Here is a 13,463-nt window from a genome sequence, read left to right on the forward strand (position 1 = left end):
TCAAAAGGCACATGCATCACAGATTGGTTTAGATTTCTTTTTGTTTCAGGGTTTGCTCGCAATAAGGAGGAACAGCAAGAGAGACAAAGATTCAAGGTAAGGCAGCTTGCATGCTAGGCTTTTTCAAGTGTTGATTCAAAATTACAGATCTCTGAGCATTAAAATATTCAGTGTTTACTTCCCAGATGTAACACAAATCATTCTTCTTCAACCTTTCTCAGCCTGCTTAACCTACTGACCCAGTTGGCACCACCCCGACCTCCCTCTCATTCCCCTTCACTAGCAGCCTTGTCCATTTTCTGTATTTTCCCTGTACACTTTCAGCCTCTGCTCAGTTTTCTCTAGTCCTGTCCCTAGTTTAGGGTTATAATATTTCGAGTTCCAAAAAAGAGGACACCTGTCATATGGGGGAGGGGGTGGTATATAGTTTCATAGTTTCAGGGTCGGAAGGGACCTAATAGATCTTCTAGCCCGACCCCCCGCCAGGGCAGGAGAACAACCCAAAAAAAAAACAAAAAAAAACCACTCACCCTAAAAACAAAAACGGGACTCAAATGAGTCCAGCCAGGTAAGTATCCAGCCTCTTCTTAAAGATCCCCAGGGTAGGGGCCAGCACCACCTCCCTTGGAAGTTGGTTCCAGCTCCTAGCCGCCCTAACTGTGAGGGAGGCGATGATATGCCGATGCCCTGCCCATTCTGTTGCCCCTCACTCCCAACCCACAGACCCCAGTCCTGCTAGTGCCCCTCACTCCCAGACCACAGTACCCTGCCCCCTTGGGCCATGCTGGTGCCCCTCACTTCCGATCCCCAACCCTCTGGCACTGCCAGTGCCCCATGCCCCCGGACCACAGCCTCCCTGCCTCCCCCCGCAATGCCTCTCACTCCTGACCCGTAGCCCCCTGCTCCTCCCAGCACTGTCCCCAGTGTTGTCAGGCCAGCCACGCAGCTCCATGTTGCCCCTGAAGGGCCTCCCTACCCCCTTACCCTGCTGGAGGGGCAGGCGCCTTGTCTGCCCTGCTGCAGCCCCAGACGCGCCGCCCCACACACAACCCCCACATCCCACAGGCTTACTTACATCCAGCTGCCTGGCTGCTCCCACCTTGTCTGGCTACATGTTGGCCCCATGTGTGCACCCTGTCTCCCATCACCCTGCCCTCAGCCCCAAGCATCTCCTTTCTAGGGCAAGCTGGGAAGTGCCAGTAAAAACTTTGAAGCAGGGCTGACCAAAACCCCGGACTGAGATGGGAGGTTCTAAAAAGAGGACATATCTGTGAAAACCTAGATATATGGTAACCCTACCTAATCTGGACATCAACTTCCTCTAGCCGATGCTGCCGCTAGTAAAGTGAGCAAAACGCTGGCTTGCATCCATAGATGCTTCTCAAGCAAATCCCAGGACATCATTCTCCCCTTGTACTCGGCCTTGGTGAGGCCGCAGCTGGAGTACTGCGTCCAGTTTTGGGCCCCAAAAAGGATGTGGAGAAGCTTGAGAGAGTGCAGAGGAGAGCCACATGCATGATCAGAGGTCAGGAAAACAGACCTTACAATGACAGGCTGAGAGCTATGGGGCTCTTTAGCCTGGAAAAGCGCAGGCTCAGGGGTGATCTGATGGCCACCTATAAGCTTATCAGGGGTGACCACCAGTATCTGGGGGAACGTTTGTTCATCAGAGCGCCCCAAGGGATGACAAGGTCGAACGGTTATAAACTACTGCAAGACCGTTTCAGGCTGGACATAAGGAAAAATTTCTTTACTGTCCGAGCCCCCAAGGTCTGGAATAGTCTGCCATCGGAGGTGGTTCAAGCACCTACATTGAACACCTACAAGAGAAAACTGGATGCTTATCTTGCTGGGATCCTATGACCCCAGCTAACTTCCTGTCCCTTGGGAAGGGGGCTGGACTCAATGATCTTCCCAGGTCCCTTCGAGCCCTAATGTCTATGAAATCTCTCTAAACTGCAGCCCTCTTTCCCCCACTGCTCTATTCTAGCATCACTCCACTCCAAGCATTATATAATGGTTTCCTCAAACCACTTCAGCAACCTTTCATCCTCCCACCACCTTCCTCCTCAGCCTACACGTTTTTGCAAAGGGGATGTGGGGGAGAGAGGGGAGTTAATGAAAAAATTAAAAAGCTGTTCTGTCTCTAAGTCCAGCACTTACACGTGTTTTGGGAGGCGGGAAGAATGAATACATGCAGATTAACAGATCGTTTTGGATTCTTTCATTTCAGTACCTTACTCCACAGTACATAGGAACAGCAATAGAGACAACAGGTCAAGGTAAGACAGGTCTGGGATTTTGTACGAGTCAGATAAAAAGTGTAGGGATACTTTGAACCTGATCCATGGTGCCTTTTGATAAAAATTGGGTGTGGAATTTCCAGGTGTATATAAAATGTAGTGATAATAAATGGCTTTTCTTACATGTGCCATCAAGGTAATGTATGAGTATATGCACTTGTATCTAGAGTACATAAGAACACAAAAGCTTGCTTTGAATTTTTAGCTGGATACTTGTTCTTGAGTAACTTTTATGTTCATATCGCCTTTCACTAATTATGATCAAATTACTGATCTTTTAACCCTCCTCATAACAAATGTGCATCTTTTTTCTAACAGTACTTACATGGCTTGACTATGCACCCCAAACTTTAAATGCCTGATGTTGTTTGTGCACAATGTGTACTGAGGTGGAAAAGAATAGGCAAGGAAATAAAATGTATCTTTATTTTTCTCGAAGATTTTTCAAATGGGGTTGTTTTCATTGTGAGCCATGCTTTTGGGATTAGAGCAGCCAAATAGGGAGTGAGATGTTATTAGCTAAACTTGAAAAATCTACACCCCCATTCGGGGAGGATGATTGGGAAAGTAAAGTATTCTCAACTTCTGCAGCATCTAAGTCTCACACTTTTTAAAGTGCTTTTCTATACTTGGGCCTGTGATAAAACATTCTGAATACAAATCAGGGTTGAACTAATGTGGTTCTACACCAAGGCAGAACCTACCTACCAAGGCTCCACAGGTTTTGTACTCTGCCTTACAAAGTATCTACCTACTTAGGTGCCCTCCATCATCACCATCTCTGAGTTGCCCCACTGTAGTATCTCATCTCCTTAATGTCTCAAAGGTGTGGCACACTAGATTAACTTCCCTGAAGGCAGTGGAAAGTCGGTGCAAGATTTTACTGGAACCATGCTTACCTGTTTTCCTGCACAGTTTGACAGGGATGGGGATCTGCTGGTATGTGTGCTTTTCTCTAAATAGTCTAGGCATAGCAAGCTGAGCTGTAAACTGCCTTCTAGCCCAGGCTTATCCAACATACGGCCCGCAGGCCGCCATGCGGCCCTTCAAGCCATTTTCTGAGGCTGGAGGTGCTGCAACAGGAAACAAAAGTAAATATTGTAATTTTGTTTCGGGGGGGGTGATGTGATACTGCTTCCTGTGAGGTCTTTGAATATGGCTCACCGGCCCACTGGGTGATAAAAAGATCTGGCACATTCAAAAAGGTTGGACACCCCTGTTTTAGCCTGACATGAGAGCTACAGTATGTTTAAAAAATGGTTACAGACTATGGCAGATCTTTGACATCAATTAATTCTTTCTTGCTTACTATGCATGTAAAGCAAATTTGTTGTATCGTAATACTTACCTTCTCCACCTGCTTCAGCTATTGCCTTGCTGAGTCTCCTCCAGCATATGAAATAATTATTCAGTGCTAGAAGATCTGGTTTGCCTTCAGTAAAAGCTGCTATTTTTCCTTGGGAGAGTGGGGTGGGAGGAAACAAAAATGGAAAACACAAGGACAAAGAAACAAAATACTTGTCAAAGTAGGAAAGTTTTTCCCTTCCCTTAGTTCTTTTAAATGACGGGAAGGTTGATATGCAGTCATCAGGAATTGGAATAAATTTTTCTAGTGTAGAGATTGTGAGACATTCATCTGCGGTCAGTTTTAGGGTTGAGAGTGTTTGTTGTTGTGTCTTTTAATTGGAATATAATTCTTGACACAGTGTGAATATATGAAGGAGGAAGTCGGGGAATCTGCTGAAGATGAGGCGACTGAATCGGAAGAAGACCCTGAATTTGATGAAAGAGTTGGATGCTTTTCCAAAGGTTCCTGAGAGCTATGTACAGACTTCAGCTAGTGGAGGAACAGGTAGGCTTGATGGAGTCACTATTATGACAGATGGTCTGATGCACATGGGGGCTGCTGAATCTATTTATCATGTTCTGGTGATAAAAGCTGCTGGAGGAAGACGCAAACAAACTCTGTCTCCAGTTGTTGGAAAAAAAATTAAGCACAAGACAGGCACAATTAAAATGAGTTCTAGAGAGAATTGGGGATTATTTCCCTTCTCACAAGCACCCTTTCCAACACCTTCTAAAGGGAGAGCAACTTAAGTATGTCAGACCAGCATGGAAATAAACTGTTCCCCAAATCTGTCATATTTGGAGTCCTGCAAAGATTCACCTTTTTTTTTTTTTTAAACTCTTCTGTTGAAAAATCTTTGAGGCCTGTAAGTTAAATTCTTCAGCAACACATACTGAAATGCCAGTTATATGCAAATAATACCAAACTGACTTTCACATCAAATCCAAAAACATCCTCTTCCTTGCTATCCAAGGGCTTGGATGAGATCAGCAGCTGTCTGAAATTTAGGTTTGGACAGTGTGAGGATGAAGGAAGCTCTTTGAAAAATCTGATATTTGTGTAGTGACACCATTTGTCCAGTCTTGATGTTTACCTGGGCTCATCTCAAATACCTATAGCTGTAAGAAATGCTTTTTTTTCTATAAGTGTATAAAAACTGCAGCCAAGGTCTTCTGACAATTCAGCGGTGAAAGGGTTAAAATTGTAGCTCTTGTCTGAGTGAAAAGTGAGGGTGAGCTGAAGATTAGGCTCTGTCTCTGCTGTATGTGGCCATAACTTTTCAGAAAAAACTTAATGGAAAAATCTTTTTTTCTTCATTCTGCCTTCCCAAAAACAAAATGTGTTTTTTATTTGCGGGGCATGTGGTATATAAGAATACGGTATGTCATCATTCTCTGCCTTCCCAGTGTGACCTTCTAATGTTAAGGAACATTAACAAGAGTTTTTTATGTTCAAGATTTGAAATAACTTTTAAAATTGTATTGCCACTTCTCTCAGGATTGCATTTAAGGTTCAAAAGATTATTTTTTGGGCAAGGTAAGGAGGTAAAAGATGGCAAGTCCATGTTCTCAGATTCTCTTTTCTTTTGTGGTGGAGTTAGGTTGAGGAATCTTTTAAACAAACTAATCCCCTTCCCTTGTAGCATCTGCTCATGAGACTGTCAGAGCCTTCAGAAAAGAGGATCTAACTTCCTCCCCACTTTCACAGTCAACCTCACAAATATTTTGATTAAAAAACCCCATCAGTACTCTTGTTATTTTTTTGGTGGCATTTAGCAGACAATATCATCTTCCACCTTCATGTGCTCTGGTAGAGGAGGATCTTGGCCTCCAAAGATCCAAAAAGAATAACATAGTAATAAATGGCTATACATTGGTCTTCCTGCCTTGCTCAAAATAGCCCACAACTGTTTTTTCTTTTAAACAGTAATGCAAGGGCCACCTGTGGTTTGAAACTAGTTATGATTTAGGAAGTCGACCACAATTAGTGGCCTCTTGTCTGACCCTACAGGAAGCCCTGAGACAAGAGGCCTTTTTTTAAAATATAAAACAAAAAAATGTTCTGCGGTTATGCAGCCCTACAGTTAGATATTTTTATCTTCCAATAAAGGCAGGATTCTAATAAGAGGCGCACAGCATGTGCTTCTGTGTGACTCTCTACTGTGTCTCTATTTCCATGCACCACAGCATGTTTTTCTGTTTGCATGCACAATTTCACAGTCACAATGAGGTTGCTTTGAAGATATGCACTGCATGTCTTGGATGAGAAATAATCCATTAGTCTTTTCTTGCTCTCTAAGTGTATTCTTTGCATATGCAGCCGCAGATAAAGTGAGCTGATTTTTCTTGCCTCTAATTGTTAGAAAAATCCAGAGCTGGGAACTTTGCATGGCATTTTTATGCATAAGTGACTTAAGCAAGGCACCTCTTCTTCCTCAGTGGGCAATGTGCGTTTATTTCCCTTATTTGTTTTCTTGGCTTTATAACCAGAAGTGGAAATGTCTGATACAAAAACTCAGATCATACAGTGTGGAGCTCGAAGGGACCTCAGGAGGCACTTAGTTCATCCTCTTGCTCTGAAGAAGGGCTAAATATACCTAGACTGGGGCATCAAAGATGCGACCTGCAGAGCTCTTTCACTTGGGGCTTGGGGTTCCTGGAGGACAAGTGGGTGTAAGGTGAGTAGGGACAAGGCCTGCTGCTGAATTCTGGCATATGGAACCTTGCTGGGGATATGTTGGCAGTGGAAGGGCAAGTTAATCGCTGTGGCAGCAGTTGCTCACCCAGGAGACCAAGGGAGTTTGACATCCCCGACCTAGATCATCCCTGACTGATGTTGTCGATGGGGATTCCACCACCTCCCCAGGGAGCCTATTGCAGTGCTTGAGTATGCTTATGGTTAAGTTAGATCAGTGATTCTCAATGAGGGTCCCAACAGATCCTTTGAAGGGTGGAGTGAGGTGTGAAGAGATAAAATAGATGGCTCAGGCTTGTCCCTGCCTGGTCAGTCCCCCAAACCCCCACTGTCCAGCTCCTCTGCAAGGAGGTAAGCACTATAATATATAGCTTTTGAAATTGAGTGCCATGCAGCTCACAAAAGTTATGGAGGGGTGCTTGAAGTCCAGAAAGGTGGAGAACCACTGAAACAGATATTAAGAGCTTTATTTTTTATAAACTAGATTGGCCAAGAGCATTTATAAGCCCACATTTAACTGTTTTTAATTTGAAAAATATAGTGGCATAATGCTGCAAGCATCAAGGTTTACTTTTTTATTCAGACTACTTGTAATTAAAAGGATAGACTCTGTGTTTAACATGTGAGAGACCTGGGTTTGATTTCCATCCCTCTCCTCTTCCAAAGCCACTGTATCATTTTTCTAATGAATAAGGTACGTACCCTGTAGTTACAATATTCTAAAATAGGGTTGGCCAACCTGTGTCGTGTGCCACAAGTGGTACAGGCAGCTTTTGTGTGTGGCATGCAGCAGACCAGGGAGGAAGCAGAGCAGCAGATAGAGCAGGGTAAGGGGATCAGATTGGCACTTGGAAAGGGTGCATGGCTAATTTGTGGCAAACCTGTCAAAGGTTGGCCGTCATTGCTAAAACATCTCTATGAACTAGTTGGAGTTTTCTCACAAGACACATGTTGCAACGTCAAAAATATCTGAGGTCTTGGAACTTTCACCTTCACACTTCATGATCTTCCCGCATTAATGTAAAATCTGTAGAGTTAACGTGTTTTGAAGAAAACTAACTTTATGACTGTGGAGAAATCTTGGTCAAGACTTGACACAAGTAAATTCATTTATCTGTACAAAAGTGTTTTCCTTAAATGTGAAATTTAAATGTGAAATCCTTTGTATTGTGTTTTTTTTTGGTTTTGTTTTTTTGTTGGTAAATCCAGGCAGGATATAATAATTTCTCCCTAACCATTTTTTTTTTCTTTTTTGGTTTCTCAGTTTCCCTTATAGCATTTACAACTATGGCTTTCTTAACAATAATGGAGTTTATGGTGTATCGGGACACGTGGATGAAATATGAATATGAAGTAGACAAGGATTTTACTAGGTAAACTTTACCCCTCAGAATATCTTTGAATTCTAAGTTAAAGTTTGCCGTTTTGTGCACTGTTCAAAAAAGGAACAAATTCAAAATGTTCTTGCAACTTATAAGCAATTGCAGATTGTGATGCTACCTGAAATCATTGGGTAATTATTTTTTGTTTTGGTGATTAGTCTCCTGGGCACAGAATCTCTTAAAAAAAGAAACTTATCTGACTTCCATGCTCAGGAAAATTAACAGAATTTAGTGGCTGATAAATGCAGTGGCTCAGCTTCAAAAGGAATACTGGAGAGTGGCCTGCATAGTGCCTAACTGATGGCCTGTTTGCTAGGGCATTTTGCTGGGAAGACGAGAGTTACAGGTTCAAATGCCCTCTGGGCCGCACAGGGTCCTAGAATTTGCTTCCTAGGCAGATGCTTTAGTGGCTTAACTGTTGGAGCAAAAACATGGGAGGGCCCTCCTCTATTTTTCCAGGGTGTACACATGACTGCTGTGTACCTGCGTGACATACTTACTGCATGCTCAGTCTACACATGTGTGCTAACCACTCATATAGCAGGGGTTTTAGAATGGCAACCTGTGCATAAGTGCCAAAAAAGCCATTTATGTAGCTAGAACATTGGCCATTTAGATGCACAGCAGGTTATAGAATTTGCTCGAAATATTCCTGCCTCAGTTTCTCATATTTTATACTGAGGGCAATGTTTACATCTACTGGTACAGATTTTGGCCTTGGAATTTTTCTGTGTGTATGTTCCCAGCTATTTTATTTTGGTGTTTATACTTTTGTTGTTTACTGTTGCAAATACTTTTTTTTGTCTTCTAGTAAATTAAGAATCAACATAGATATTACAGTTGCTATGAAGTGTCAATGTAAGTATTCCATCCCTATGACTGTGTTGTGGTTTTGGGGTTTTTTTATTGTTCTTCAAATCTGATAGCAATACAATACATGTTCCAGAACGTGTTTTGCGGGGTTGGCTGTCCAGTTAGAAGGTCTGATTTATTCTAGTCATTTTGTAGCTATGTCACTTGTGCTTCAAGTGGTGTCAGGCACAATTAACCAAAAGAGAGTGGAGGAATCTATCACAGTAATAAATCAGGGCAGATCATCAACTTGTTTTGCTTACATCAAAACTGAGACTGAAACTAGTTTCTTCTTCAGCTGGACATTTCCATCAATGAGGGCCTTCATCATTTTAAGCATGTACTTGCTGCTCTTTGACAAGCTATAGATAATTAAACTTAAAATTGTTTGGTTTCCTTGAACTGACAGGGAATTCAGGTTTTTCCTAGCCAGATTGCTGCTATAAGCTTTGCTTGGATTTCATATTAAGTGCGTCTCTCTCATTTTAAAATAAAAGCTTGAAAATGTGTGACTTGAGGTCTTTGTTTAAACATATATTGCTGAGGGATATATTTGTTATGGTTTTACAAATTCCTCTCCCTTTCCTTATTCTTATGAGTTGTTTTATTTTTTTAATCCAATATAAGACAGGGAGCTAGGAACCCCTAAACTCTAAACATTGTGCTTATACAGATTCTTTGGTATTGAGCAAGTCCTTTACCTCTGCTGAAGCAGAGCTGTAAACTGGGACAGTACTTGTCTACCTCGTTGGGTGGTGATGACAGTTATTTTTTGTTATGGAATCAAGAGATGCAAAGTTGTATATAAAGTTAACATTTCTTATTTATCAGTTTTATGGCTAGCATAAAATCCATAAAGCTTTCTATGATTTTTTTTTTCTTTTTTAAGAACAATAAGTAGCTTCGTCCTCCATGTAAACTGACATCATTTTGAACATATCAATATTTGTCAAAAGGGAAAAGATTTAAGTTTTGTAATGATTTTCTTCTCTGTGACATTTTGAAGTTGTACAAATTGAAAAGTAAGTGCGTGTGTGTGGTGTGTGTGTGTTCCTCCCTGTATAGCCCTGTAATCATCAATTTATGGGTACTTTCCTTCCTACTTTGTAATGAACTTGCATTCTTTACAACTGGAATTTTTTTTTTTTAAGTGTGCTGCTGTTTTACTGATGGGTTTGAAACACTGCTGTCAAATATGATCTGAATGAAGACGGAGAGAGCTGTTATATGTCTTTTGCTCTAATGCTTTGTTTTTCACTTGAAACAGATGTGGGGGCTGATGTTTTGGACTTGGCAGAAACAATGGTTGCTTCTGCAGATGGGCTAGCATATGAACCAGTAAGTTGACTTTATTCCCTTTTTGTTTAAAATGCTGCTATGTGCCAGCTGTGACAAGCCTGGCTTTTCTCCCGCCCCCTCCCCCCAAATTGCTAAATTAATCTTACTGATCTTGCAGTTGGGCCCATGAAGAGTCACAGTGCAGTCAGTCATATTTGTACTCCACAATGTCACAAGTGTTCACCTCCATTTTTTTGGCTGCAGAATAAGCCTAATTCCAGAGTTTTGCATGCTCACTCATTGATTTCAATGTACTATAGCTAAGCAAATAACATCAGACTTCTTGCCCAGGTATATGTTTATGGAATAGCTTTGCGTATCATATAACTGTTAAATTGCATCACCATTAGGTAAAACTTATAATTCATCAGTAAAAATATAAGGGGCAACAATTAGGTGTTAAATTTTTCTGTGACTTGGAAAAAGCAAAGATCTCCCAGAAGCAGTCCTGCTTGGTTTTTTGTTTTGTTTTTTCTGGCTTTTGCTTATTAGTCTTTTTCTTGAACCTTTTTTGCCTTTTGGTTACGTGCTTGTAATGTTGGCTCTCAGGTTGTCTGTGAGTGGTGATTTTAATTTTTTTTTCTCTCTGAAATTCCCCAAGAGATGCCTGTACCATTTTGTGTATGCGAGTGCATGTTTGGTCTCTTGCATATTGTGGAGACCCATCTTCAGGTACTGTTTGAAGAGCAATTGCAAGTTCCTTAATGAGCTTTTTTATTATTGTGGCTCCTTTCTTTTCATCTAGATACACCATGTTGTGTCTAGTTATGAGATCTGCCAGAAACCATTTCCCTTACTTGCAGAAAGCACAGTAATTGCATTCCATCTCCCAGAAGTAGCTTATATGCCTGGCTTCAAGTCAGCACAGAGGCCCTGAAGGAAAAGGGACTAATTACCTGACATGCTGGGAGTAAATGCCACATAACAATTTTTTGTTTAGTTGGAGATCTGATTAATTAAACTATTTAAGTAGTGTGCTCATTGCTTCTTTGGTCCACAACCTCCCATACATCATGGCTGAGAAAACATACTCGCTCTTGGAGAATGTTCAGTATGCAGTTGCTGAGCGAATGTGCATATCATTATTTCAATTCACCTTTTCAGTTTGCTGCCAGCTTCATGCCAGAAGCTTAATGTAAGGCTGAAATGAAAAGCCAGTTATCATTAGATGTGTAATCAACAGTACAGCAGCAACTGTACTGAAGGGTGACTTTTTTCTCCTATGTGTACAGTGTAAGTACTTATGTTTTATTCCCCACAAAGTAAGGGAGTTGGACCCTTCTTTAGTGTCTTGACTTAAGTTGCTGCTTGATTATAAAAATCTACTTCATAGCTAATCCTGGTGATGTGTATGGATGTAACAAAGCTAAAACCAAGTCATGTGACAAATTTTTGTCTGCTGCCCATAGATGGCTGTTTTTAGCACCAGACAGGATATTATTGTTCAATAATTCTGCTTCACCTGTTATGTTGGGAGGATTTTGATGCTTTCTTTGTGTATGGTTTTACCATATCTTTCTTCTTTGCAGGTAATATTTGAACTCAGTCCCCAGCAAAGAGAGTGGCAAAGGTAATAGATAATTATGTAGTGTTCTTTGTGTGTACACCCCCACCTCCCCCCGGTTGGAGAGGGGTATGTCTGTTTTTCATTTACTGCTGGAAATAGCCCAAGTATACCTACATTCTGTCAACCAAAGCCATATATTAAATTTGAAAAGCAGCTGCCCATTAGGTAGCAGTGCAGATTCAGTAAATTGAAGCTCATTTATTTTTATAGTGGTGAGTATTTCGTATTGTGTTGTGAGTAAATACCGTCTTTCACATTTTTAATGCAAAACTTTTTCAGGTATCAATCCTTGTAATAAACCAATAACTGCATGTTTGTTTGGCTTAATTTTATATAAGGTTATTTTTTTGGTAGATGTGTTCAATTTTATAAAGGCATATTTTGAGGCATATGAAAGCAAATTAATTGGGACATAAAGCCAAAATAATTGACATTCCTGGATTAATTATTATTATATACAAGGATTTTAGATTCTCTTTCCTTCAGTAGGTATTTCCTGAGGAGAGGGTAGGAGAAATGCTCCATTTTATTATAGAACACAACAGTAAGCAAATAGAGATGCCTGTGTGCTCTAGTGGGAAACCCTGCATATTGCACACACTACTTTTTATAGTAGGAATTCAGGCATAGAGTTTGTGCTTGTTTGTTCTTGTTTGAGTTGGAAGCTTCGCTCACATGGTGGCAGTGACATGTACCTGGAGTCCCAAAAGGCTGAGTTTTTACTGCTGGACCCACTGCCAAAGTAAAAGAATGTTTAGACCTGCCAGCCTCAGCTGTGTTCTCATTTGAAAGCTCTGTCACAGAAACTAAAGCCTCTTTAAATTCTTTAGCTATCTGTCTAATGTCACTATCCTTCTAATATACATGTCAAACTCTGAAGCTTGCATTACGTCTTATTTACACAATCTAAAAATAAGCTTAAGCAGCAAGAGTAACATTTAGCATTTTAGTATTTAACATACCATGTTGATCTTGGGTGTCTTAATATATGTAGCTGACAGTTAACTATGACTTTATTTTTGGTTATGCTTTTGCATGTATTCATACTTGCTGTATTTATCTGTGTGATCTTTAGGATGCTGCAGTTAATTCAGAGTAGGCTGCAGGAAGAACACTCTCTTCAAGATGTAATATTCAAAAGTGCTTTTAGAAGTGCTTCAACAGCACTACCACCAAGGTGAGAGGGGGAATGTTTTTTTTTTTTGTAATTTGCCTTCAACTTCTGTCATATGTGCTCTTTAATACATTTCTTAGGCTAAAGTTACAAAGCCAAAGACCTGAATGCCTTTGCTTTGCTTCAGGGTCCCTGAATCCAAAATTTTATTTAATATTTTGGGGCATAATGGTCTCTTCCTGTGATGTGAGAAAATTGTGTAACTAGTACTTCATTTATTTCAAATGGTTTTATTCATTTTGGTGAACTGCTTTCCAGCTGCTTCCAGATAGTCTGGTGAGCCAAACTAATGTGTTGAACATATCAATGGCATCAGGATAGTTTCAGAGGAGCTAGGGTCAGGAGGGACCTGAGCAGATCATCTAGCTTGACCCCTGCCACAGGCAGGAATGAATGCTGGGTTCACAAGACCCCAGACAGGTGATTGTCCAACCTCCTCTTGAATTTGCCCAAGGTAGGAGCGAGGACCACTTCCCTGGGAGGTTGGTTCCAGATTTTGGCCACCCTAACTGTAAAATATTGCCTTCTGATCTCTAACCTAAACCTATTCTCCATCAGCTTATGACCATTGTTCCTTGTCACCCCAGGTGGTGCTGGGGAGAAAAGGGCTCTACCTATTTGCTGTTGATCTCCCCTGATGAGCTTGTAGGCAGTCACCAGGTCCCCTCTCAGCCTCCTCTTGCTGAAGCTGAACAGGTTCAGGTCCCTCAGTCTCTCCTCATAGGACCTGTCCTGCTGCCCTCTCACCAAGCGGATGGCCCTCCTCTGAACCCTCTCCAGGCTGGCCACATCCCTTTTGAAGTGC

General features: G+C 41.4%; 1 protein-coding gene across 6 annotated transcripts in view; it reads left to right on the forward strand.

Moving 5' to 3' along the window:
• ERGIC2 (ERGIC and golgi 2) overlaps positions 1-13,463 on the forward strand; it is a 69,788-nt gene that overhangs the window by 344 nt on the left and 55,981 nt on the right. For all 6 annotated transcript variants that reach the window (XR_003095157.1, XM_025209719.1, XM_025209720.1 and 3 more), the window contains exons 2-9: positions 50-96; positions 2,234-2,282; positions 4,010-4,155; positions 7,610-7,718; positions 8,539-8,585; positions 9,847-9,917; positions 11,447-11,487; positions 12,560-12,661. Coding sequence is in view for 5 of the 6 variants with exons in the window: in XM_025209719.1 (XP_025065504.1) it covers positions 4,050-4,155; positions 7,610-7,718; positions 8,539-8,585; positions 9,847-9,917; positions 11,447-11,487; positions 12,560-12,661 (476 nt within the window). In the remaining variant the exon portion in view is untranslated. The remainder of the gene's footprint in view (positions 1-49; positions 97-2,233; positions 2,283-4,009; positions 4,156-7,609; positions 7,719-8,538; positions 8,586-9,846; positions 9,918-11,446; positions 11,488-12,559; positions 12,662-13,463) is intronic.

The sequence above is a fragment of the Alligator sinensis genome, unplaced genomic scaffold (genome assembly GCF_000455745.1).
Source record: "Alligator sinensis unplaced genomic scaffold, ASM45574v1 scaffold9_1, whole genome shotgun sequence".
NCBI lineage: Eukaryota > Metazoa > Chordata > Crocodylia > Alligatoridae > Alligator > Alligator sinensis.